Source organism: Nerophis lumbriciformis, linkage group LG15, assembly GCF_033978685.3.
Source record: "Nerophis lumbriciformis linkage group LG15, RoL_Nlum_v2.1, whole genome shotgun sequence".
In the NCBI taxonomy this organism is placed as follows: domain Eukaryota; kingdom Metazoa; phylum Chordata; class Actinopteri; order Syngnathiformes; family Syngnathidae; genus Nerophis; species Nerophis lumbriciformis.
Genome location: NC_084562.2, coordinates 8253054 through 8279252, shown reverse-complemented (window position 1 = coordinate 8279252; position 26199 = coordinate 8253054). Strand labels below are relative to the sequence as shown.

The 26199-nt window shown below is 39.1% G+C and overlaps 1 protein-coding gene across 1 annotated transcript in view; it reads right to left on the bottom strand.

Moving 5' to 3' along the window:
* The window catches only part of itga11a (integrin, alpha 11a), a 191696-nt gene that overhangs the window by 119766 nt on the left and 45731 nt on the right, over positions 1–26199 (bottom strand). Inside the window, exons 3-4 of the mRNA XM_061974906.2 lie at positions 732–844; positions 264–355 (exon numbers count right to left, since the gene is read on the bottom strand). Of these exons, the coding sequence (XP_061830890.1) occupies positions 264–355; positions 732–844 (205 nt within the window). The remainder of the gene's footprint in view (positions 1–263; positions 356–731; positions 845–26199) is intronic.

Here is a 26199-nt window from a genome sequence, read left to right as displayed (position 1 = left end):
CTGTGTTAAAGCATATTGTCGAGAATGACTTAATCCATGTATCCATTATTAAACAGGGTCTCTGGGGACTGAAAATGTTGAATCCAAATGTAAAAATACAATTTACCACAGGAAAGGTACGAAACACTAACATCCAACAATTTAAGTGTTGCTCTTAACATGAGTCTGCTCTATAGAAAAGCATTAAAAGTGGAAACAATGACACAGAAATGATATCAGGATCCTAATGAGGATCCATTCACTTTGAATTAAGATGGTCTCACCACAAAGCTGTTATCCTTAGGATTGGTTGTAAGTGTCATTCCCAACCTCATCTTGTCCTTCCGCTCTGATACATTGGTCAGAGATATCCTTCCTTGATGGAAAACAAGAGATACTCAAATTTACCACCCTCAAAACCATGCACAGGCCACATGGCACGTTCAATATCTTGGACTTGGTGGTTTGTTTTTTACGTCTGTCTGGCTGCACAAGTCAGCTAATTATAAGGCTCAGCACATGCAAACCATGTGACTCGACATTGACGTGCGGTGGCATTAGTTGTACAAAACACGTGGAAATAAACCATAAAACAGTAAAATGAGGAATGCTTGGTTGAGTAGCAATGTCTGTCTCACACATGCCACAATGTTATTTAACGGGACGCATGCAGGAGAACATGCAACATGTTACATAATGGGCACAGTGCTGGTGTTCCTATTTCATTGCAATATTCAGTGTATATACTTTACCTAGGTTAAGCTTGGTGCAGCCGTTTCCATTAGTCCGTTTGGTCAGTGAACATTTATATACATCCCCAGTCTGGTAAGCGCCATTCATTTCATAGGGTGCCCCCACCAATAACCTGTAAAAAACACAACATAAAAAAGCCAAAATTACACTTAACATTTGTTCTTATGAGAGCAGTAATCACAGGACTACCAAGAGAGAAATTCATGCCAATTATGAATTGATACATTTTTGGGTCGTATCATGGACATCATAACCCATGCAAAGCTCTTGGAGTAAACCTCTATAATGTATGGAGATATCTGCTGACATAACTACGGCAAAATACGTCACTAAAAGTAAATCCCAAATGAATAATTTGGCACAAGTTTGAGAAGAAACCAACAATTTCTTATAAATATCTTCGCTATTGATTTCAAATTTTTGGGACTATCCCAAATACGGTACACAAAATCAGGTGCTAACCGGTAAGAAACGTTGGTTGTGCATATTGTGGCCCCTTTAAATTGCTTTGTTTTAGGGGGAAATTGAGGTGCATCAGATTTGACCTCATATCTAATAAAATAAAACAAATAATTACCCAGATTGTGTTTTATAACCTCCTTTTAGTCGACGCGGCAAATATTGTAGATTGGCCCTTGTATATGGGGTACCGAATGTAAAAGTTCAGTTAAACTATTCTCGCAGATATATTTCTCACATTAAGCTCACTTTTAAGTTTAAATTAAATGTGGACTCTAAATATTATATTTAAATGTTGCATTTACATTTTTAAATATGAATCTTAATGTTAAATCTATATCCACATCTTAAATCTAAATGTTATATCTAAACCTAAATGTTTAAATCTAAATCTAAATCTTAAATCTAAACCTAAATATAATGTTAAATCTAAATATAAATGTTACATCTAAAAGTAAATGTTGAATCCAAACACAAATGTAAAATCTAAATTTTAAATCTAAATCTAAATGTTAAATCAAAATTAAAATCTTAAATCTGAATTTCAAATGTAAATCTTGAAACCCAAATATGAACGCTAAATGTTAAATCTAAATTTAAATGTGAAATCTAAATATTAAATCTAAATGTGAGCGCTAAATCTCTCGCCAAGTGTATAGATGAACATTTATAGAAATGCCAATTATCCACCAATCTGAGTCCTATCAGCCACAAAGCCGCGCCCACATCTCTGCCTCTCAGTGCACGACACTCCGGCATCTTTCTTACTGCAGAAGAAGGGAACATGACTATGACAAATGAATGTCAATAAAAGCTAGCAATGATGCTTGGAGGACCCTCCAAGCCTCTGGTGAGTACCGTATTTTTCGGACTATAAGGCACACTTAAAATCCTTTCATTTTCTCAAAAATCGACAGTGCGCCTTATAACCCGGTGCGCCTAATGTACGGAAAAATTCTGGTTGTGCTTACCGACCTTGAAGCAATTTTATTTGGTACATGGTGTAATGATAAGTGTGACCAGTAGATGGCAGTCATACATAAGAGATACGTGTAGACTGCAATATGATGGCAGTAAACGACACCAAAACTTTGAATGTTCCATTGAGAATATAGAACATTACACACGGCACTCAAAAATCTGTCAAAATGTTTTTAGTATGACTTTGGTAAGCTACGAAGCCGCACCGCTTGATGGATTGTCGGTGCATTAAACATACGAGTATCATTATGGTGTGTGTTTAAGGACGCAAAATGGCACCTATTAGCAGACATATTACCTGGCGTATTGTTTTGCAGTATTACGCAAAACCAACTTTTCTTCCCTTCTGGTACCTGCTGATATGTAAGTGTGATCTGCATAAGACCTGAAAATGTGCGCGTGTCCGCAACTGTAGTCCGTGCTGACGCCGTTGTCATAAGCTTCTTATTTTTCTCAACCTTCTTATGTGGCATTCATCTTCCGCTGTTGCCATTTCTAATATAAAGTAGTGTAAAGTTCTTACTTATATCTGTCAGTAGACTAGCTATCAAAACGCTAAAAACTGTAGTGGGTTTACATAATTCACCCACGGAACTTTAGTTATTAGAGGGTTCCGGTCGGACGGTTTTTTACGGGACTCATTTCCGGCGTTGATGTTGCATTATTGAGCCACGGATGAGGAGATACTGCTCCGTTATTGATTGAAGTAAAGTCTGAATGTCATTAAAACAGTTAGCTCCATCTTTTGACACTTCTTCCACTCCCGTCCTTGCACACTACACCGCTACAACAAAGATGACGGGGAAAAGACGCTCCATAAGGTGAACCACGTCGGTAAGACCGCCCACAAAACGGCGCATCCTGAAGAGACGCTCAGAAAGCTACTTGATCTGTAAAACATAATCTATGCAACACTTTCACCAAAGAACCACCATTGCATGTTATGTAGACCACAAGATAGTGTTTTACATTTAGAAAAAAATCATAGTATGACCCCTTTAATGCGCCCTATAATTCGGTGTGCCTTTTGTGTGAAAAAAGATCTGAATAGACCTGCTCATCGGCAGTGCGCCTTTTAATCCGGTACGCCCTATGGTCTGAAAAATACGTTACTGTAATCTACATTACAACACACTCAAGGCTACTATAGTGTGTTGTATAGTGGGTGCAAAGGTGACTATATGCGGGTTATTTCATTTTTCGAGCACTCTAAAGATGTTAAAATCATATTTAGAAGGTCGTAAACAATTTTTTATGCACGAACTATGACAATATTTACTGTGTTAATAATAAACCTAATCCGTACAAATGTTTACGCGGTCAGGCCTGAAACCGATTGGCCGCGATAAACGAGGAATGACCGTATCAGATAGTTTTCTTTTAATCGAGATGTGTATTATATCAGCTAGACCACTACCACATACTTGCCAACCCTCCCGGATTTTCCGGGAGACTCCCGAAATTCAGCGCCTCTCCCGAAAACCTCCCGGGACAAATTTTCTCCCGAAAATCCCCCGAAATTCAGGCGGACTCAGGTCCTCCACATTATAAAAAAGCGTACCTGCCCAATCACGTTATAACTATAGAATGATGGAGGGCGAGTTCTTGGTTTCTTATGTGGGTTTATTGTTAGGCAGTTTCATTAACGTCCTCCCAGCGTGGCAACAACACACAACAACAGCAGTCACTTTTTTGTATACCGTAAAGCAGTTCGTCTGCCATAAACAGCAATGTTGTGACACTCTTAAACAGGACAATACTGCCATCTAGTGCATTTGATGAAAGCACATTTGTGCGTGCCACACAGCAATGCATCATCAGAGAGGGTGTTCAGCATGGTTTGAAAAATAGTGACAGAGAATAGAACAAGGATGGACAATTCAACCCTTAACTCAACAATGAGTAGATGAGTGTTATGTGTGTGTATATGTGTAAATAAATGAACACTGAAATTCAAGTATTTATTTTATATATATATATATATATATATATATATATATATATAGCTAGAATTCACTGAACGTCAAGTATATATATATATATATATATATATATATGAAATACTTGACTTGGTGAATTCTAGCTGTAAATATACTCCTCCCCTTTTAGCCACGCCCCCAACCACGCCCACTCCCACCCCCCTCCCCCCACCTCCCGAAATCGGAGGTCTCAAGGTTGGCAAGTATGCACTACCATGAGCTTATGTAACGAAATTTCGTTCTTATTTGTGCTGTAAAGTTCAAATTTGAATGACAATAAAAAGGAAGTCTAAGTCTAGAGATCAGACGTGCCCATCACTACTTTTTCCCTTACAAAGAAAAGACTGTTTGAATCATATTCACGCCAATTTGACTCCTAAATGTATCGTTTTTTAAATATTTTCTACAAGGGCTAGTAAATGATAAAAAATAATATTCAGACTAATTACAGTTAGTTAATTAATTTAACATGATTACTCACCAATTGCCCTCAAATCTGAAATGTGTTCGGAGATGTTCTGTTGTCTAGATTTTTCTTGCCACGTTATGCGCACGGTGCTTTGTTATTTTCATTATATTTAGTAACACAGTTTTGTGTTAGTCTCTGCAGACTTTAATAAGCGCTTTTGTTCGAAAGCCTTAGCCTTAACCTCAGATTCCAAACATAACTGAGTGGTGTGGTTTCATTATATAGAGTGGTTACCATAAACCGTTAACGTTTTATTTTTGCCAGCCCTAATTTTTCATGTATGGTTCTTATTGCTTGGTCTGAAAGCGCAATAAAAAGCAAATCAATATAAAATCAGTACAAAATCATCGTTCAAAGGATCATATGATGTGGTTCAGTGACAGACGTAAACTTTCAATGACTTGACACTTGGGCAAATTGCGTCGCATAAATAATGTGTCAGTTGTTAAAGCATAGTAATAAAGTATGATATGAACCATTGCTCACAAGTGGTAGTATATAATCTATTCTTCAAAAATGATAACAGTCTTAGAGGGATTGTTAAAAGATAATGAGTGTCGTAAAGGCAACTAAGAAGGAGCTAGACCACCCGAGTATCCTATTAGGGTTTCCTCCTTTTCAAGGACGACATTCTTTTCTCCTGATGTAGTCTTTTTTATGTAGACACTAGACAGTCTCTCACTTGACTTGACTATGGGCTTCCTGAGTGGGGTCAGAGTCTTATACATGTCAATAAAGGGGTTTTAAGGTTTCTTAGATTGAAGAAAAGTTGAGAAAAATATATAATGTGAGGGATGTTTGCTTCAGGACTAGGCTTAAGTCAGGCTCAAAAAATAAAACATATGGGGAACATATTCACCATTAATTAGTTGCTTATTAAAGTAACAAAGACTTAACTTAGAGTTATTTGGACACTAGGGGAACATATAAGGGTTAGGGCAATGTCATGATGTGGAGGTGACGAACCCCAAGATGCAGAGATGACAGGCGGTGTACAAGAAAACATGGTTTTAATGTTAAAAAAAAGGTGAAAACAAAAAGGCGCACAAGGCAAAGGCACAACTTAACGCAGGAAACAAAAGCTAACACTTAGCCTAAACTATGGACATGAAACAAAAAGTCGCTAACTGTGGCATAGATAAACAAAACTTACTTGGCAAGGCACGAGCAGCATGAACTAAGCATGAAATCGTCAGCTTGAACTATGGTATCTCCAGAAAACAAGCATGAACAGAGCATTGCATGAAACAGGGAGTCCACAGCATACAACAAACAATACTCCAGCACTGACTGGAGGGCAAGGCAGGTTGAAATAATGCCTCTGATTAGTGCTCGGGCAGCAGGTGAGCGGGCGAACACTAATCAGAGGCAGGTGGAAATAATAAGTAACCATGGTAACTAAAACAAGGGTGCACAAAAACCAGGAACTATGAAGTCCAAAACTAACAGAACATAAAACATGATCCGGGACATGGATCATGACAGGTTAGAGTTACTAATAAGCAATAATTCTGAGGTTATTGAGGGAAGACTCTTAGGTAATGACTTATTGGTTGTATAATAAGGCCATGCGGAATAAGGCATTAATAAGTACTTAATAATGACTAATTAAGAGCCAATATGTTACTAATTTGCATGTTAATAAGCAACTAATTAATGGTGAATATGTGTTCTCCATACTAAAGTGTTACCAACTGTTCTTACACTGAAAAAAATGTTGCAAAATAAGCAATTAAAGAAAAAATAATAATTTGTAGTTGCTAAAACTTGTTTCATGCATGAAATGTCAAATTTGTTTTTCCACCTTGAAGCGGCAGTGGGAGCTACAAAATATATTTACTTGATATGCTACTGCTTTAATAGACATATATTGTGTAAGTACACATGTATATGTATATAAACACCTTTGACTCCTTCAGGCTAGACTACTGCAACACACTTCTTGTCGGGATCCCAAGCAAGAACATCCAGAAGCTGCAATGAATACAAAATAGTGCTGCTAGGATCCTGATGAGAGTGCGGAAATACGACCATATCACACCAATTCTCAAATCCCTTCACTGGCTTCCTGTTCCACTCAGAATTGAATACAAAGTCTCCTTACTAACCCACCAGTGCCTCCATGGAAATGCCCCCCTCTACCTCAAATAACTACTCACCCCCAAATCTTCCACACAACACCTCCGCTCTGGACAGGTTAACCTCTTCCAACCTCCGAGGACAAAGCTACGAACTATGGGAGACCGAGCTTTCTGCTCCGCCGCTCCCAGTCTGTGGAATGCTCTCCCTGACCACCTGAGGGCACCACAGACTGTGGATGCTTTTAAAAAAGGCTTAAAAACCCTTCTTTTTTCCCCCTTTTTTAAAAAAAAGCCTTTTTATAGATATATGCATACTACTTCTAGCTATTAGGCTGTTCTAGTTTTTATTTTTATTTATTTAATTTTTTTATTATATTTTTATTTTTTTCAATACACTGTAGCACTTTGAGGTTGTTTGCTCAATGTAAAGTGATTTCTACAAATAAAATCTATTATTATTATTATTATTATTATTATTATTAAACTCTCTTGTCATTTTGTGGCTTTATCTATTTGAATTCCTGGGGATGCTTCACTCCATACAATTGGACAAAACGGAATTTGAACAATTGAGCAGTCGGAGTGAATCACAGGAAAAGCAATGAAGACCCGAAGAGGTTAGTGTGCACCACAGGAAAGATACTCGACACCACCTTATTGCAAAAGCAGACCATGACCAACTTTGTGTGGACTTTTAGGTCAGTAGATCATAAAGAGATAAAAAAAAAAAAAAATACATATTTCTTGTGGCACATGTGCTTTGGTGCCCCCGGTTTCTAAAACACCTTCAAAAAAACATTTTTTTTCAGAAAGGAAGGTAAGATTGATTAGGTATTTTGTTGAGCTTTCTCTGCCATTGTCATGTAATTTTTCTGGTCTTCTCATTTATACATTTGGGATTTGGACTGACCACAAACTTTAGGGGGGACAAAAAAACAAACATTTATTTATTTTGATCAGCAACAGGAGTGACTTTGAACTGGCCATATACCTTATATTGCTTATACTGTATGTTGGGTTATTGATTTTGCTCTATTGCCCCACTCTACCTAAATAGCTGTGGAAAGTTCTAGGCCATTGGCAGGAATAAGAATTTGCCCGATATATCTCAAACATGAAAAAAATAATTTAACGTGTTGGGTTATGCAGGCCATGCAAGGACTGTGATGTTCTAAAGTTTCCTGGATTAATACAAATAATCTTGCAACATTGGGCTGTGCATTATGATTTTGTTATTATGAGGTGAGGGTGGCTGATACATGCCAATGCACACTGGCCCAAAATGGTCTAATCATAAAATATCTGTTTATAATATGCATTTATAAACTACTTTATGTCTGTAATCATATCATACCTACCACTATATCCATAGACCAGTGTTTTCAACCTTTTCTGAACCAAGGCACATTTTTTCATTGAAAAAATTCTGAGGCACACCACCAGCAGAAAGCATAAAAAAATGAAACTCAGTAGCCGATATTAACAATAAAAAGTTGTACTCACAATTGTTGGATATGGATTCAAACCATAACCAACCATGCTTCACTATAACTCTTGTCTCAAAGTAGGTGTACTGTCACGACCTATCACATCACGCCGTGACTTATTTTGGTTTTTTTTGGTGTTTTCCTGTGTGTAGTGTTTTAGTTCTTGTCTTGCGCTCCTATTTTGGTGGCTTTTCCTCTCTTGTTGGTATTTTCCTGTCGCAGTTTCACATCTTCCTTGAACGCTATTCCCCTCACCTGCTTTGTTTTCGCAATCAAGACTATTTAAAGCTATCCTTCTTTGTGGGGACATTGTTGAATGTCATGTCATGTACGCATGTACTTTGTGGACGCCGTCTGCTCCACATGCTGTAAGTCTTTGCTGTCGTCCAGCATTCAGTTTTTTTCAGTTTTAGTTTCGTTTTGCATAGCAATCCCTCAGCTTCAATGCCTTTTCTTAGCGGCACTTGCCTTTTGTTTATTTCTGGTTTAAGTGTTAGATAACTTTTTACCTGCACGCTGCCTCCCGCATATTGTGATCACGACAATCCATGTTCATGACATCGACAAAACAATTAGCTACCTGCTGCCACCTACTGATATGGAAAATAATTACACGGTTACTCTGCCGAGCTCTGGACAGCTCCGACACTCAACAACGGCACATTTGCGGATTATAATTACTGGTTTGCAAAAAATATTTTTTAACCCAATTAGGTGAAATTACATAATCTCCCACAGCACACCAGACTATCTGGCACAGTGGTTGAAAAACACTGCCCGCCAACCCAGTGTTGTAACTGCTGCTTACTGTTAATATGCATATTATTTATTGTATTTACATTGATCAGACATGCGAAACCAACAACATACTCACACATTTACACATTCAGCTGACAGCAAACCCAATTATATTCATGCACAGTATACTAGTGATGGGTCGGTTGCGAACGAGAGCCAGATTAGAGCTCCGGTAATAATTAACCTGTCATGATATTTTGTAAACAAATTAGTTTCTATGTAAACCCTTCTGTGTCTAATTTCCCATGAATTTAGAAATGTGTGGCTCTTTGAAGTGATCTTAAATCTTTTTTGTTTTTAATTGTCTTTTAAAGCCGCATTGGTCAACATGTGTGGCTGAGAGCGAGAGGAGTGCAAGAGGATTTTACCATTTTACCAAAGATGAGTGGCAGCAGGAGGAGTACAATTTGGACACATTTTGAAAGGCAGAGTCTACACTTTATAAAGTAAACATTTCAAATTGAGCAGGCTTCACAAACAACCTGCACTTTCACATGTCGACTGTGCATAGTAGCAACATCTGTTGCCTCAGAAAGAAGCTTCTCCGAAAAAGGGCAGATCATAACAGAAAGGAGAACAAGGCTATTGTTTTTTTCGAATGCCAATATTTGTTCAAAACCTCACCTGGATGCTGTTTTTTCTTTTTTGTTTTGCACATTTTAAATTATATTTTGTTGATTGAATTTTGAGTTTTTCACAAATTAAAATGGGTCTTTTTTATTTAAAATGTATTTATGTACATGTTAAGTTTATCAGTAAAGCCATATAAATACTATACCATACTTGCCAACCTTGAGATCTCCGATTTCGGGAGGTGGGGGGTGTGGTTAAGAGTGGAGGAGTATATTTACTGCTAGGAAGCTAGAATTCACCAAGTCAAGCATTTCATATATATATATATATATATATATATATATATATATATATATATATATATATATATATATATATATATATACATCCTGAAAATATGCAAACAAAACCGTGTTTAGATAATTGATACTTCAAACTTGCATAAATAAATCTTAAGGAATATAACATAACTTGGCTTCTGAGAGCTTCAAAATGTAATGAATAAAATGCTAAAGCTGTTGATAAACAAGCAAATATTTTAATAATTAAATATGGTCATTTTAAATGAATTATTATGATCATTTAAAATTAATTATTTCAAATATGTTTATTTTAATGTATTATTCTATGGCTGGATGTAATAAAGAGTCAGAAAAAATACAAATAAAAATACAAATAATTTTGATGTTTTTAGCAAAATATAGTAAAAATTTATTTAGTTTTTTTTTTTCTAATTAATAAATATATTTATTTTTAGGTAAGATAAACATCCATCCATTTTCTACTGCTTATTCCCTTCGGGGTCGCGGGGGGTGCTGGAGCCTATCTCAGCTACAATCGTGCGGAAGGCGGCGTACACCCTGGACAAGTCGCCACCTCATCGCAGGGCCAACACAGATAGACAGACAACATTCACACTCACATTCACACACTAGGGCCAATTTAGTGTTGCCAATCAACCTATCCCTAGGTGCATGTCTTTGGAGGTGGGAAGAAGCCGGAGTACCCGGAGGGAACCCACGCAGTCACGGGGAGAACATGCAAACTCCACACAGAAAGATCCCGAGGCCGGGATTGAACTCACGACTACTCAGGACCTTCGTATTGTGAGGCAGACGCACTAACCCCTCTCCCACCATGCTGCCTAAGATAAACATAATAATACAATTTATCTCTACTCTGGATGATTTACTTCTTGTCACCTTGTCTCTTCCACAAGGATGGCTCCATGACCTGGGCAAACGCCTGGAGATGCCCTACGTCAACTACACGGTCGGCGGCCCGTTGGTGCACAGCTCGTACATTCCCGCCCTCTACTTCACCCTCAGCAGCCTGACCAGCGTCGGCTTTGGCAACGTGTGCGCCAACACCAACGCCGAGAAGATCTTCTCCATCTGCACCATGCTCATCGGCGGAATGCCGGACGCCTCGTATGGAATAACGTGATTGGGCAGGCACGCTGTTTATATCGTGGGAAAGCGGACGTGAAAAAAGGCTGCCCTCACTCAGCCGGAGCTGGAGGCCACGCCCCCTCCAGCTCCGGCTGAAAATCGGGAGATTTTCGAGAGAATATTTGTCCCGGGAGGTTTTCGGGAGAGGCGCTGAATTTCGGGAGTCTCCCGGAAAATTCGGGAGGGTTGGCAAGTATGTACTATACATAGGTTATTTGTCATGTGTTTTTACATTAGTTATTCGTTTTATACATAATTTGGTAGTACATTTAAAAATGTATTTCCGTGAGAGCCATATAATATATTTTAACACTGAATACAACTAAATGCGTGCATTTTTAAGTAAGACCAACATTTTTAGAGTAATTATACGTTTCTTATTCTTTTTAATAATGTTGTTATTCTGAAGCTAATCAATAATAAATCAAATACTTCTTACCATTAATGCGACTTCTTGAACAGGTGCGGTAGAAAACGGATGGATGGATTAAAATGCATGAGGATGTTTTATATTTTGAACGTTATTTTTAACACTGTGATTACCAGCGGAATTACTCATTGCTTTTCGTGTTAAGCAATGTCAGTTAAGATTTTGGGGACGCGGTTGGGAGAGTGGCCGTGCCAGCAACCTGAAGGTTCCAGGTTCGATCCCCACCTTCTACCAACCTCGTCACGTCCGTTGTGTCCTTGAGCAAGACACTTCACCCTTGCTCCTGATGGGTCGTGGTTAGGGCCTTGCATGGCAGCTCTCGCCATCAGTGTGTGAATGTGGAAAGAGTGTCAAAGCGCTTTGAGTACATTGAAGGTAGAAAAGAGTTATACAAGTATAACCCATATAACCCATTTATCACAGAGCCAGATGCAGTCATCAAAAGAGCTCGAGAGCCATAGGTTCCCTACTCCTGGTCTAAAAGTAGCTAAGCAACAGGACAAGCTACGCGTTAAAAAAGTAGCTAAGCTACCGCCAACTTACTGGAAAATTTAGTTAAGCTACTTAGTTTAGTTACATGTAGCTTGTTACTGCCCATCACTGTTAATATATTAGTTTTGGGAAAGGGCTCTAGTTCTGTAGATGCCGTTACACCAACAGGAGGCGGCGTATCTCGCGATGGAAAGGGGGCGTTCTAAGTACAGTTAGTTATCTACCAATTACTCAAAATCTAAATGATATTGTCGGAAATTTCAGGCGCAAACAATACAAACCCTGTTTCCATATGAGTTGGGAAATTGTGTTAGATGTAAATATAAACGAAATACAATGATTTGCAAATCCTTTTCAACCCATATTCAATTGAATGCACTACAAAGACAAGATGTTTGATGTTCAAACTCATAAACTTTTTTTTTTTTTTGCAAATAATAATTAACTTAGAATTTCATGGCTGCAACACGTGCCAAAGTAGTTGGGAAAGGGCATGTTTAACACTGTGTTACATGGCCTTTCCTTTTAACAACACTCAATAAACGTTTGGGAACTGAGGAGACACATTTTTTAAGCTTCTCAGGTGGAATTCTTTCCCATTCTTGCTTGATGTACAGCTTAAGTTGTTCAACAGTCCGGGGGTCTCCGTTGTGGTATTTTAGGCTTCATAATGAGCCACACATTTTCAATGGGAGACAGGTCTGGACTACAGGCAGGCCCGTCTAGTACCCGCACTCTTTTACTATGAAGCCACGTTGATGTAACAAGTGGCTTGGCATTGTCTTGCTGAAATAAGCAGGGGCGTCCATGGTAACGTTGCTTGGATGGCAACATATGTTGCTCCAAAACCTGTATGTACCTTTCAGCATTAATGTGTCCTTCACAGATGTGTAAGTTATCCATGTCTTGGGCACTAATACACCCCCATACCATCACAGATGCTGGCTTTTGAACTTTGCCCCTAAAACAGTCCGGATGGTTATTTTCCTCTTTGGTCTGGAGGACACGACGTCCACGGTTTCCAAAAACAATTTGAAATGTGGACTCGTCAGACCACAGAACACTTTTCCACTTTGTATCAGTCCATTTTTCGATGAGCTCAGGCCCAGCGAAGCAGACGGCGTTTCTGGGTGTTGTTGATAAACGGTTTTCGCTTTGCATAGGAGAGTTTTAACTTGCACTTACAGATGTAGCAACCAACTGTAGTTACTGACAGTGGGTTTCTGAAGTGTTCCTGAGCCCATGTGGTGATATCCTTTACGCACTGATGTCGCTTGTTGATGCAGTACAGCCTGAGGGATCGAAGGTCACGGGCTTAGCTGCTTACGTGCAGTGATTTCTCCAGATTCTCTGAACCCTTTGATGATATTAAGGACCGTAGAAGGTGAAATCCCTAAATTCCTTGCAATAGCTGGTTGAGAAAGGTTTTTTTTAAACTGTTCAACAATTTGCTCACGTATTTGTTGACAAAGTGGTGACCCTCGCCCCATCCTTGTTTGTGAATGACTGAGCATTTCATGGAATCTACTTTTATACCCAATCATGGCACCCACCTGTTCCCAATTTGCCTGTTCACCTGTGAGATGTTCCAAATAAGTGTTTGATGAGCATTCCTCAACTTTATCAGTATTTATTGCCACCTTTCCCAACTTCTTTGTCACGTGTTGCTGGCATCAAATTCTAAAGTTAATGATTATTTGCAACAATTTTTTTTTTTTTTATCAGTTTGAACATCAAATATGTTGTCTTTGTAGCATATTCAACTGAATATGGGTTGAAAATTATTTGCAAATCATTGTATTCCGTTTATATTTACATCTAACACAATTTCCCAACTCATATGGAAACGGGGTTTGTACATACAGAGGACTTGTTAGTGAAATATCGGTCAATTGTACACTATGGGTCGTTTTAGAGCTCCCTAACATTGCACGCACCCAAAGTATTTCCTTGCAGCTTTACAATGAGCTATAAACAAGTTATTGGAAATGCACTATATTAAACTCTGTGATTTTAAGGGCCGCTTGCAGTTCTTTTTTGACATGCAAATCGTGCAGCTAAGCAAAGGGTCGAAGGTCAGGTCCCAAGCGACGAGCCGTGGAACAACAGCAGACAAAATAAACAGCGGTAGAAGTTTACGGAGGTGTGTGTTTCAAGCAAGCGTCGCCATGTAACTCATCACAGTCAAGCTCCTACCCAGCAGGGGGTTATGACGCCTCCCGTCAACTCCTCACAGGAAGTCTGCCAAGGCAGACAGTTTAGGGCACTACAGATCACAGAGTTTGCACTCGTAGCAGTGACACATTTTTGACAGGTTGGCCTCTTTTACTCCCTGTGTCATAAGCCTGAGTTTGCATCTCCATATTAATAATATATGTTTCTGTGCACTTCGGGAACATGTCGACAAAAACAATAACACACACACACACGCACACATGCTCTCGGCATTGAGTCAGGTTCGAGCCTTGAGGTTTGAGGTTGATTTTATTGGCAGCTGAAAGCTCTCGCATACAATACAGTCTTTCTTTTCAAACACATACACACAAGCAAAGGCCCTGACTATCCCAAGCTGCCTACGGCTGAAAGAAGATGAATAACATGGGAAACAGTAAAATAAATCAGCATGGGACACCACTCCAAGTATGTCATCTTTTCCATAAACACTGGCGGCATTATCTTACCAGTTTTGGCTTGGAGTGCATTGAAGCAACAGTGCCTCTGCAATTAGTTATTAATTATACTGACACTTATAATGGATAACATACCAGTTATGTTTGTTGAGAAAGAATGCTGGATTCAATATAGAATATACCAGTGGCAGGCCGTGCGTTTCTCACCTAGGCTTTCAGCGATGTCCTACTTAGTCCAACTTCACCTCTCAAAATACCGTAATTTATGTCACCACATGGACACGGCTGGATATACTATACATAAACCCACTTGCACAATACTGTGCATTGAATCCCCTCAGCAGTGGACAAAACAGTCTATTTTTCGGCGCATATAACATTCAATAAACCCGCTTCAGCAATTAAAACTACTAAAATTGGGGTGGTATAGCTCGGTTGTTAGAGTGGCCGTGCCAGCAACTTGAGGGTTCCAGGTTCGATCCCCGCTTCAGCCAACCCAGTCACTGCCGTTGTGTCCTTGGGCAAGACACTTTACCCACGTGCTCCCAGTGCCACCCACACTGGTTTGAAAATGTAACTTAGATATTGGGTTTCACTGTGTAGAGCGCTTTGAGTCACTAGAGAAAAGCCCTATATAAATATAATTCACTTCATTTCACTAAAACATATCTTACGTGGTACTGTCAAAATTAAAAGAATTGTATAAATCAAATGAAACATGAAAAAATTAAGAAATAATATATTTGAACTCAGAATTTGTAGCACCCATTTTGACGCCGTATAAGTCAATGGTACCACTCGTAGTCCGTAGTTGGTCATAATCAGTTGATTCGTGTGAATGGCGGGCAAACCATTCCGGTGTTGGCTGACCTAGTCTCACAAGATGTAGTTTCTCTTAAGTATCCTTCTTGAAAATGGCCTTGCAAATATACATCTGCCACCTAATCGACATTTTGCTCTCCTTCTTTCTGAGTTTTCTGTGGCTTTCTATGGCCTGTTTTCGCAACTTGTGATTGGATACTCACTTGGGACTCCCAAGTGAGTATCCAATCACAGCGTGAGGCCATCTAGAAGGGCTTACTGACAACAACTCGTGATCTGATTGGCTATGGCAATTGTCTATCAACTGTATGTGCCCGTTCTCTTACAGTGCACAGACGAGCGCATTGTTGATTCTGAAGGCCCCTGGCAGATTTCGTACAGCATGGCAACATAAGCTAGATGAATTCTGATTGGATGCAAACTCTAACCTAAAAACAACAGCATTGTTAGGAACATAATACGACATGATGAGAATATGAATACTTTCAGATATTAAGGGTTGTGAGTTCAAACCCCGGCCGAGTCATACCAAAGACTATTAGATTCAATATCCCGGTTCAAATCAAGACTCAAAACACACCTATTCCTGACTGCTTATTCATTGTAATCATCTTTTCTTTTCTCTTTGTTGTTTTTTTTTATCCAATTTCATTTTATTGTTGTGATTTTGTTCGGTGTCCTTGAGTGCCCAGAAAGGCGCCTTATAAATAAAATGTATTATTATTATTACTATAAACATGGGACCCATTACCTCCCTGCTTGGCACTCAGCATCAAGGGTTGGAATTGGGGGTTAAATCTCCAAAGATGATTCCCGGGCGCTGCCACCGCTGCTGCTCACTGCTCCCCTCACCTCCCAGGCGGTGAGCAAGGGGATGGGTCAAATGCAGAGGACAAATTTCGCCACACCCGGTGTGTGTGACAATCATTGGTACTTTAACTTTAACTTTAATTATGATCATGACTTCTGGTTATGTTAGGCCAGCAGAGAAGGCCTTGCTGGTCCTCATGGCCCCCCACTGGAATATACTATGTGAACATTTGTTCAATTCTGTCAGTCGTTGTTTTTAAAATAGCATATAAAGTCCCTATGGACAAAAGTTTTTACCCCTTTTTTTATTTGAATCAATCAGAAGTTGGATAAGAAATCTCAATTTTCATCAAAATCTTCTTCATCTTAATCACTTTAGAACATTCTATACTTCCCACTTTACTGGAACAGTTGTTGCTCCAGCATGACAGTGTTTGGTGTGGAACAATGTTCTTTTCAATAAATGTGCACAAATTCCCCAAGACACACTTCAACATCTTGAAGAACTTCTATCAAGAAGAATGGGAGCTTTTTTTTTTTTTTTTAAAGTTAACTTTACATTTGCTTTCATCTTGACTTCATTTTAGGGATGGGCATTTTACAATGTTTCCATAAATAACTATGGGGAAAATTTACAGGAATATGAATAGATTATTTTATTTTTAATAACAGAGAAGTTCCTCAACTTTCCATGCACTAGCTAATATAATTTCCAACCTCAAACTAGTTGAGACTTGGATTGCACAATAAAGACAAAATACAATATAACTTACATACATTTGGTAAAAAATTGAGCTTTTAATACTATTGCTATCTCATGATAATGCATGTTAATGACACAGTCCAGCTGTGTCGCAGTTAGGAATGTATATATGTCAAGATTTTATCGATACCAATACCAATATCGATATTCTCAATGATACCAGTATTCATTGGTGCAGAATATTGATGTAAAGAAAATATGTAAAAAAAAAAAAAGTTGTACAAGATGCCGGTTATATCTTGTAAAGACCACACGGATCCACCAATGTGGTTTTATAAATAACAATTACCGTATTTTTTGGAGTATAAGTCGCACCAGAGTATAAGTTGCACCTGCCGAAAATGCATAATAAAGAAGGAAAAAAACATATAAGTTGCACTGGAGCCCGACCAAACTATGAAAAAAAACTGCGACTTATAGTCCGAAAAATACGGTACACTCAGCTGGAAATAAGATTCATGTACGGCATTCATGTGCAGAGCACAGACCTTTTATATGATACTGTACATCATAAAAAATATATCATATAAATGGATAACAAAGTATGGATAGTCGTTTAATTTTTTTTAGAATCTGATTGATCCTGCTGGACCGACCCAATTAAAAAATACCAGTACTTGTCCTAGTGACGAGCCACCACATCCTCAAGGCAATGTAGCATCCTCACTTGCGGCTAATGTCCCTCCATAGTGTAAATCCGCTTCTAAATCACTAATCCCTGCCTCCTTGACAGGAAAAAAAAATATGCTTCCTACACGTAATATGATCACCGGAGGTTGAGAAATAGCGAGCCACCACATCCTCAAGGCAATATAGCATCCTCACTTGCGGCTAATGTCCCTCCACAGTGTAAATCCGCTTCTAAATCACTAATCCCTGTCTCCATGACAGGAAAAAAACTATGCGTCCTACAAGTAATATGATCACCGGAGGATGAGAAATAGCTAAACATGCTACACTACACACTGTAGGAGGATGCAATAAGCCATGCTAACCGGCAAGATAGAGCCTATGAATGTAAACAGAGGTGGCTGGATTGATACTGAGTAACGATATTAAATGTAGGTATCGGCAAATCTAATTTAATGTTTTTTCATGCCATTTTAATGCAACTTAAAACAAATATAGTGCCCATGTCCTACTATTGATTGTTATTATCCATCCATTTTCAATCGCTTGTCCCTCCCGGGGTCGCGGGAGTGGCTGGAGCCTATCCCAGCTGCATTCAGGTGGAAGACGGTACATAGTCAAAAGCATAGTTGTCTGTATAAACAAAATTGTAAGCATTTGGCAACGATAATAATAAGTTTACATTAACTGTAGCCAATTTAAGCACTAATGTAATCACAACATATAATAATATAATGCAAGTAACCCTTTCAAACGCAATACACATATTTTTCATTTCTGTAAAATTTTTAAACATTGTAATTGGAAGGTCAATAACTTAATTATCCTGAATAAGTAAACAAACACCAAAATATAAGAAACTCTCAATATTTGTCGGCAAAAATTGCTTTTCAATAAATATTGAACATCTTGAAGTGCAGTTTTTTGTTGTTTTTTTGTTGCCAATTGCAATTGTATGATTTTTTTAATGCCTCTGCACAACATATTTCAAATCCATTTAAGGCTTTCATTTACAGTTAGTGACTTTTAATGCTTTTAAAGGACCCGCGGAAACCCTGCATATGGTTGATACTACAATGATTAGATGGGTATTTTTTTATAGTTACAACATTTTTTTTTTCTGCCGTGTTTGTAATTTATTACAAACTGAGGAAATAAGTCCCTGGACACCGGATAACTTTAAAGACAACAATCCAAGATTTTATAGCAGAGACCAATAGTAGTTTTTGCTTTTGTTTAGTTATTTTTCCACTATCGACTTTACGCATTTTGGTAAAAAAAAAATTGCGTATAACAAAAGGAAGTACTGTCAGGAAATAATTTAAATATTTCATATTGGTACAACACCATCATGTGTTTTTGTGTGACTCAAATTGTGATAAAAAATGTCATAATTAAATGATCTTGAAATGTTTAAGTATCATTATCAGCATTGTTATGACCAATACTGCCCCTGTACTAACTTGGTATTGGGTCGATCAATTTGTAATATTGCCCAAAACTAATGTAAAGTATCCAAAAAACGGAAGAATACGTGTTTATTATATTTTAACACAAGTGTAGATTGAACAATGTTACAACAGAAAGTAACCAGATATTAACAGTAAATTAGCAAGTCTCATTATTAATAGCTTCGACATAAAAATATAACCAGGAATGATGCAATATTTTATCGCGGTCGTCAGCAGCCAAATTAGGAGTCTTTGTAACCTGTTTAAAAATGGTTCATTATCATTTACATACCAAATAGTATAATGTGATAGATATCGTGAAAAGCTAAGATGGCGGCGCCCTGATGGCAGCGGCTTGCAGACGCTCTTGGAAGTGTAGAGCGATTTGGCAAAAATATCCGTCAATTCTGTCTATTTCATGGCTGGCTCACAGCGTGGACACTTCGTGATCAGATACGACCGACAGACGATTCTGGATGTGGATAGATCGGGCCGTTATAGGCTGAAAGATGCGGGTACTTTCGACCTCCTCGCTAGCATGGGGATTCTTCGCTGGCTACATCCAGCGGCCTCCAAAGCAGCGGAGTTAAGTGCCAGCGTGGACCGTCAACGGAAGACACGTAAGCGGTGTGAGCGGAAGCAGAAGCGGGGATGCCGAGCGGGGCTAACAACAAAGCGAAAGGCTAATCCTCAAAGAAGCGCTAGTCCGGGTGAGAAGTTAGTTAAAATAGAACTAGCCAGCGCCAGGCTGGATAATACCTGCACACATAGCAACTATTTTAGAACAATACACAACTCAAAAAATGTTTTTTCTGTGTCAGAAGTAGACATGCACTCTACTGAGGTGGCAAGTTATGATGCGTTCGGTTTATCACAGCATCAAGCAAACAATCGGAAAATTCCCGTCATATCAATTCCTAGATATGGTCGTAATTATTTAAATTGCACTACACATAATAAACACAACATTATTAATATTGCTACTACGGATAATTTCAACAAAAACTCCTCAAAACAGCCCACTACCTATAATATGGGCTTCTTAAACATAAGATCATTATCTTCCAAAACGTTATTAGTTAATGAGGTCATTAGAGACAATAATCTTGACGTTATTGGTCTCGCCGAGACCTGGCTCAAACCAGACGATTTCTTTGCGCTGGGTGAGGCGTCTCCTCCTGGCTATGCGGGAGCGCATATTGCCCGTCCCATTAAAAGGGGTGGGGGAGTTGCACTCATCCACAATAAAAACTTTAATCTTACCCCGAACCTAAATAATAAATATAACTCGTTTGAGATGCTTACTATGAGGTTTGTCACACCGCTGCCTCTCCACCTGGCTGTTATCTACCGCCCCCCAGGACCCAATTCGGACTTCATCAGTGAATTTTCAGAGTTCGTTGCTGATTTAGTGACGCACGCCGACAATATAATCATAATGGGGGACTTTAATATCCATATGAATACCCCATCGGACCCTCAGTGCATGGCGCTCCAGACTATAATTGATAGCTGTGGTCTTACACAAATAATAAATGAACCTACGCATCGCAACGGAAATACGATAGATCTAGTGCTGGTCAGGGGTGTCACCACCTCCAAAGTTACGATACTCCCGTATACTAAAGTAATGTCCGATCATTACCTTATAAAATTCGAAGTTCTGACTCATTGTCAACAAACTAATAATAATAACTACTATAGCAGCCGCAACATTAATGCTGCCACAACGATGACTCTTGCTGGCCTACTGCCTTCGGTAATGGCACCATTCCCAAACTATGTCGGCTCTATTGATAACCTCACTAACAACTTTAACGACGCCCTGCGCGACACCATTGATAGTATAGCACCGCTAAAGCTTAAAAGAGCCCCTAAAAGGCGCACCCCATGGTTTACAGAAGAAACTAGAGCCCATAAATTATCATGTAGAAAGCTGGAACGCAAATGGCGCGCTACTAAACTTGAGGTTTTCCATCAAGCATGGAGTGATAGTTTAACAACTTATAAACACATGCTTACCCTAGCTAAAGCTAAATATTACTCAAATCTCATCCACCTCAACAAAAATGATCCGAAATTTTTGTTTAGTACAGTAGCATCGCTAACCCAACAAGGGACTCCTCCCAGTAGCTCCACCCACTCAGCAGATGATTTTATGAATTTCTTTAATAAGAAAATTGAACTCATTAGAAAGGAGATTAAAGACAATGCATCGCAGCTACAACTGGGTTCTATTAACACAGATACGACTGTATCTACGAAGGATACCGCCCTCCAAAATAGTTTCTCTCTCTTTGATGAAATAACATTAGAGGAATTGTTAAGATGTGTCAATGGGACAAAACAAACAACATGTTTACTTGACCCATTTCCTGGGAAACTTATTAAGGAGCTTTTTGTATTATTAGGTCCATCAGTGCTAAATATTATAAACTTATCACTCTCCTCTGGCACTGTTCCACTAGCATTCAAAAAAGCGGTTATTCATCCTTTGCTCAAAAGACCTAACCTCGATCCTGACCTCATGGTAAACTACCGGCCGGTGTCCCACCTTCCGTTTATCTCGAAAATCCTCGAAAAAATTGTCGCACAGCAGCTAAATGAACACTTGGTGTCTAACAATCTCTGTGAACCTTTTCAATCCGGTTTCAGGGCAAATCACTCTACGGAGACAGCCCTCGCAAAAATGACTAATGATCTACTGCTAACGATGGATTCTGATGCGTCATCTATGTTGCTGCTTCTTGATCTTAGCGCTGCTTTCGATACCGTCGATCATAATATTTTATTAGAGCGTATCAAAACACGTATTGGCATGTCAGACTTAGCCTTGTCGTGGTTTAACTCCTATCTTACTGACAGGATGCAATGCGTCTCCCATAACAATGTGACCTCGGACTATGTTAAGGTAACGTGCGGAGTCCCCCAAGGTTCGGTTCTTGGCCCTGCACTCTTTAGTATTTACATGCTGCCGCTAGGCGACATCATACGCAAATACGGTGTTAGCTTTCATTGCTATGCTGATGACACCCAACTCTACATGCCCCTAAAGCTGACCAACACGCCGGATTGTAGTCAGCTGGAGGCGTGTCTTAATGAAATTAAACAATGGATGTCTGCTAACTTCTTGCAACTCAACACTAAGAAAACGGAAATGCTGATTATCGGTCCTGCTAAACACCGACATTTATTTGATAATACCACCTTAACATTTGACAACCAAACAATTACACAAAGCGACTCAGTAAAGAATCTGGGTATTATCTTCGACCCAACTCTCTCCTTTGAGTCACACATTAAGAGTGTTACTAAAACGGCCTTCTTTCATCTCCGTAATATCGCTAAAATTCGTTCCATTTTGTCCACTAGCGACGCTGAGATCATTATTCATGCGTTCGTTACGTCTCGTCTCGATTACTGTAACGTATTATTTTCGGGTCTCCCTATGTCTAGCATTAAAAAATTACAGTTGGTACAAAATGCGGCTGCTAGACTTTTGACAAGAACAAGAAAGTTTGATCATATTACGCCTATACTGGCTCACCTGCACTGGCTTCCTGTGCACTTAAGATGCGACTTTAAGGTTTTACTACTTACGTATAAAATACTACACGGTCTAGCTCCAGCCTATCTTACCGATTGTATTGTACCATATGTCCCGGCAAGAAATCTACGTTCAAAGAACTCCGGCTTATTAGTGATTCCCAGAGCCCAAAAAAAGTCTGCGGGCTGTAGAGCGTTTTCTATTCGGGCTCCAGCACTATGGAATGCCCTCCCGGTAACAATTAGAGATGCTACCTCAGTAGAAACATTTAAGTCCCATCTTAAAACTCATTTGTATACTCTAGCCTTTGAATAGCCCCCCTTTTTTTAGACCAGTTGATCTGCCGTTTCTTTTCTTTTCTCCTCTGCTGCCCCCTATCCCTTGTGGAGGGGAAGACACACAGATCCGGTGGCCATGGATGGGGTGCTGGCTGTCCGGGGTCGGGACCCGGGGTGGACCGCTCGCCTGTATATTGGTTGGGAACATCTCTGCGCTGCTGACCCGTCTCCGCTCGGGATGGTTTCCTGCTGACCCCACTGTGGACTGGACTCTTACTGTTATGCTGGATCCACTATGGACTGGACTCTCACAATATTATGTTAGACCCACTCGACATCCATTGCATTCGGTCTCCCTAGAGGGGGGGGGTTACCCACATATGCGGTCCTCTCCAAGGTTTCTCATAGTCATTCACATCGACGTCCCACTGGGGTGAGTTTTTCCTTGCCCTTATGTGGGCTATACCGAGGATGTCGTTGTGGCTTGTGCAGCCCTTTGAGACACTTGTGATTTAGGGCTATATAAATAAACATTGATTGATTGATTGATTGGTTATCACAGGACGTTGCAATATATATATATATATATATATATATATATATATATATATATATATATATATATATATATATTTTAGGCCATATCTCCTATCCCGAGTTGAGACCGAATCAACAGTGCCTCTGTTGGTTGCAGATAAGTACTGCACATTTTGCATCAATTGATTCACCACATGGCTAATCAGCAATCATGTGTTTCACACATTCGAAAAATTTCCCTATGGGGACTGATTACATTGCACATCTTTACTTATTGATAAAATGGCCAACTGTCAAATTTTTTTACCCATATTGTTTATGTATGAATGCAACTAAAGCAACCAATAATGTAGATTTATGATAGAAAAATGTGTTACGATGCAAACTAATATCATACGTTTCTAGACTATCGTTTATTGTTCGTAGGACTGTTATGACCATTAGAGGGAACATATTGTCTTTCTGCTGGGTAAAGCCAGTTCAGTCATTGGAGACAGAACAGCAGAAAGAATGATTGCAGATGCACAAAGATCTAATAACCAAACTAATGCTTTTTACAAATGTGCGCACATGCACAGACAAGTCCTTATTGTACCAGGCTTTTCAGAGATATTTTTAGGATGTCAGGAACTAATTTGGGCCGTCACGCTGAGTCACTTGGCCGAATAATATGAGTGGGATTCAGCAAGGCGTGTGTATTATGATATAATAGTGTGGGTAGTCGCATGCAGGCAGGTTAATAAAAACAACAATAAAACAAATCATGTTAACATAAAATAAATAATATTGGTGCACTGAACTGTATTAAAAATTTGTTTTCATGTGTCTTCTGAATGGTCTTCGAAATGTTTCCTCAAGTGGTATGTTAAGTGTCATGATCCGTTGCCCGTATCATAGTTAGTTTACATTTCACTTGTTGGCTTAGTTCTGTTTCAGCACCCCTGTTTTGTGTCTCCTTGGTTGCAATGGCTATTCATTGTTTTCACCTGCCTCTGATTAGTGTTCGGGAAGCTCACCTGCTCCCGGGCACTAATCAGATAGCTATTTAGTCCTGCCTTTCGCCACACTCGGTCTGGTGCTTTGGTTTGCTTCCATGCAACAGTTTATGTAGATTACCCTTTGGATCCCTGAGCTAAGCTTTGCCTTATGCATTTCCTTGTTAGCTATTCCGTTAGCTCCCCATGCTATAGGCATTCCTCTTCTTGTGTTTGTTTGTTTGTTTCTTCCTGCCTGAATTATGAACATTAAATAATTTTGTTACCTGCACACTGCATCCGGAGTTCCGTCCACCTTTTTGGGAGAACAATCCGCGCATCACCATGCGACCGCGACGTAACATTAAGTATAACACTCACTACGTTTCCATGCCCTAAATTAGTTTGATTTCTCAAACAGATTTTTTTGGGGTATTTTCACACCTACCGTATTTTTCGGAGTATAAGTCGCTCCGGAGTATAAGTCGCACCGGCCGAAAATGCATAATAAAGAAGGAAAAAAACATAAGTCGCACTGGAGTATTAGTGGCATTTTTTGGGGGAAATTTATTTGATAAAACCCAACACCAAGAATAGACATTTGAAAGGCAATTTAAAATAAATAAAGAATAGTGAACAACAGGCTGAATAAGTGTACGTTATATGACGCATTAATAACCAACTGAGAACATGCCTGGTATGTTAATGTAACATATTATGGTAAGAGTCATACAAATAACTATAACATATAGAACATGCTATACGTTTACCAAACAATCCCGTCACTCCTAATCGCTAAATCAATCCCATGAAATCTTATACGTCTAGTCTCTTACGTGAATGAGCTAAATAATATTATTTTATATTTTACGCTAATGTGTTAATAATTTCACACATAAGTCGCTCCTGAGTATAAGTCGCACCCCCGGCCAAACTATGAACAAAACTGCGACTTATAGTCCGAAAAATACGGTACATGTGAAGTCCAAGCGTCCATGCACTCTCTCTAATGCGAGTATTGGTCATACGCCGTACACTGGGAGGCGCTTATCTTTTTCAGCGCAGATAAATGTATTTATTTTCCGGTTGACCTATGACAGGGGTCGGCAACCCGCGGCTCTTTAGTGCCGCCCTAGTGGCTCTCTGGAGCTTTTTCAAAAATGTATGAAAAATGGAAAAAGATGAGGTGAAAAAATATATTTTTTGTTTTAATATGGTTTCTGTAGGAGGACAAACATGACACAAACCTCCCTAATTGTTATAAAGCACACTGTTTATATTAAACCTGCGTCACTGATTCGAGTATTTGGCGAGCGCCGTTTTGTCCTCCTAATTATGGCGGTCCTTGAACTCACCGTAGTATGTTTACATGTATAACTTTCTCCGACTTTCTAGGACGTGTTTTATGCCACTTCTTTTTCTGTCTCATTTTGTCCACCAAACTTTTAAGGTTGTGCATGAATGCACAAAGGCGAGTTGGATATGACTTTAAACCATAACCAAGCATGCATCAATATAGCTCTTGTCTCAAAGTAGGTGTACTGTCACCACCTGTCACATCACCCCCTGACTTATTTGGAGTTTTTTTTTGCTGTTTTCCTGTGTGTAATGTTTTAGTTCTTGTCTTGCGCTCCAATTTTGGTGGCTTTTTCTCTTTTTTTGGTATTTTCCTGCAGCAGTTACATGTCTTCCTTTGAGCGATATTTCCCGCATCTACTTTGTTTTAGCAATCAAGGATATTTCAAATGTTTTTATCCTTCTTTGCGTGGACATTGTTGATTGTCACGTCATGTTCGGATGTATATTGTGGACGCCATCTTTGCTC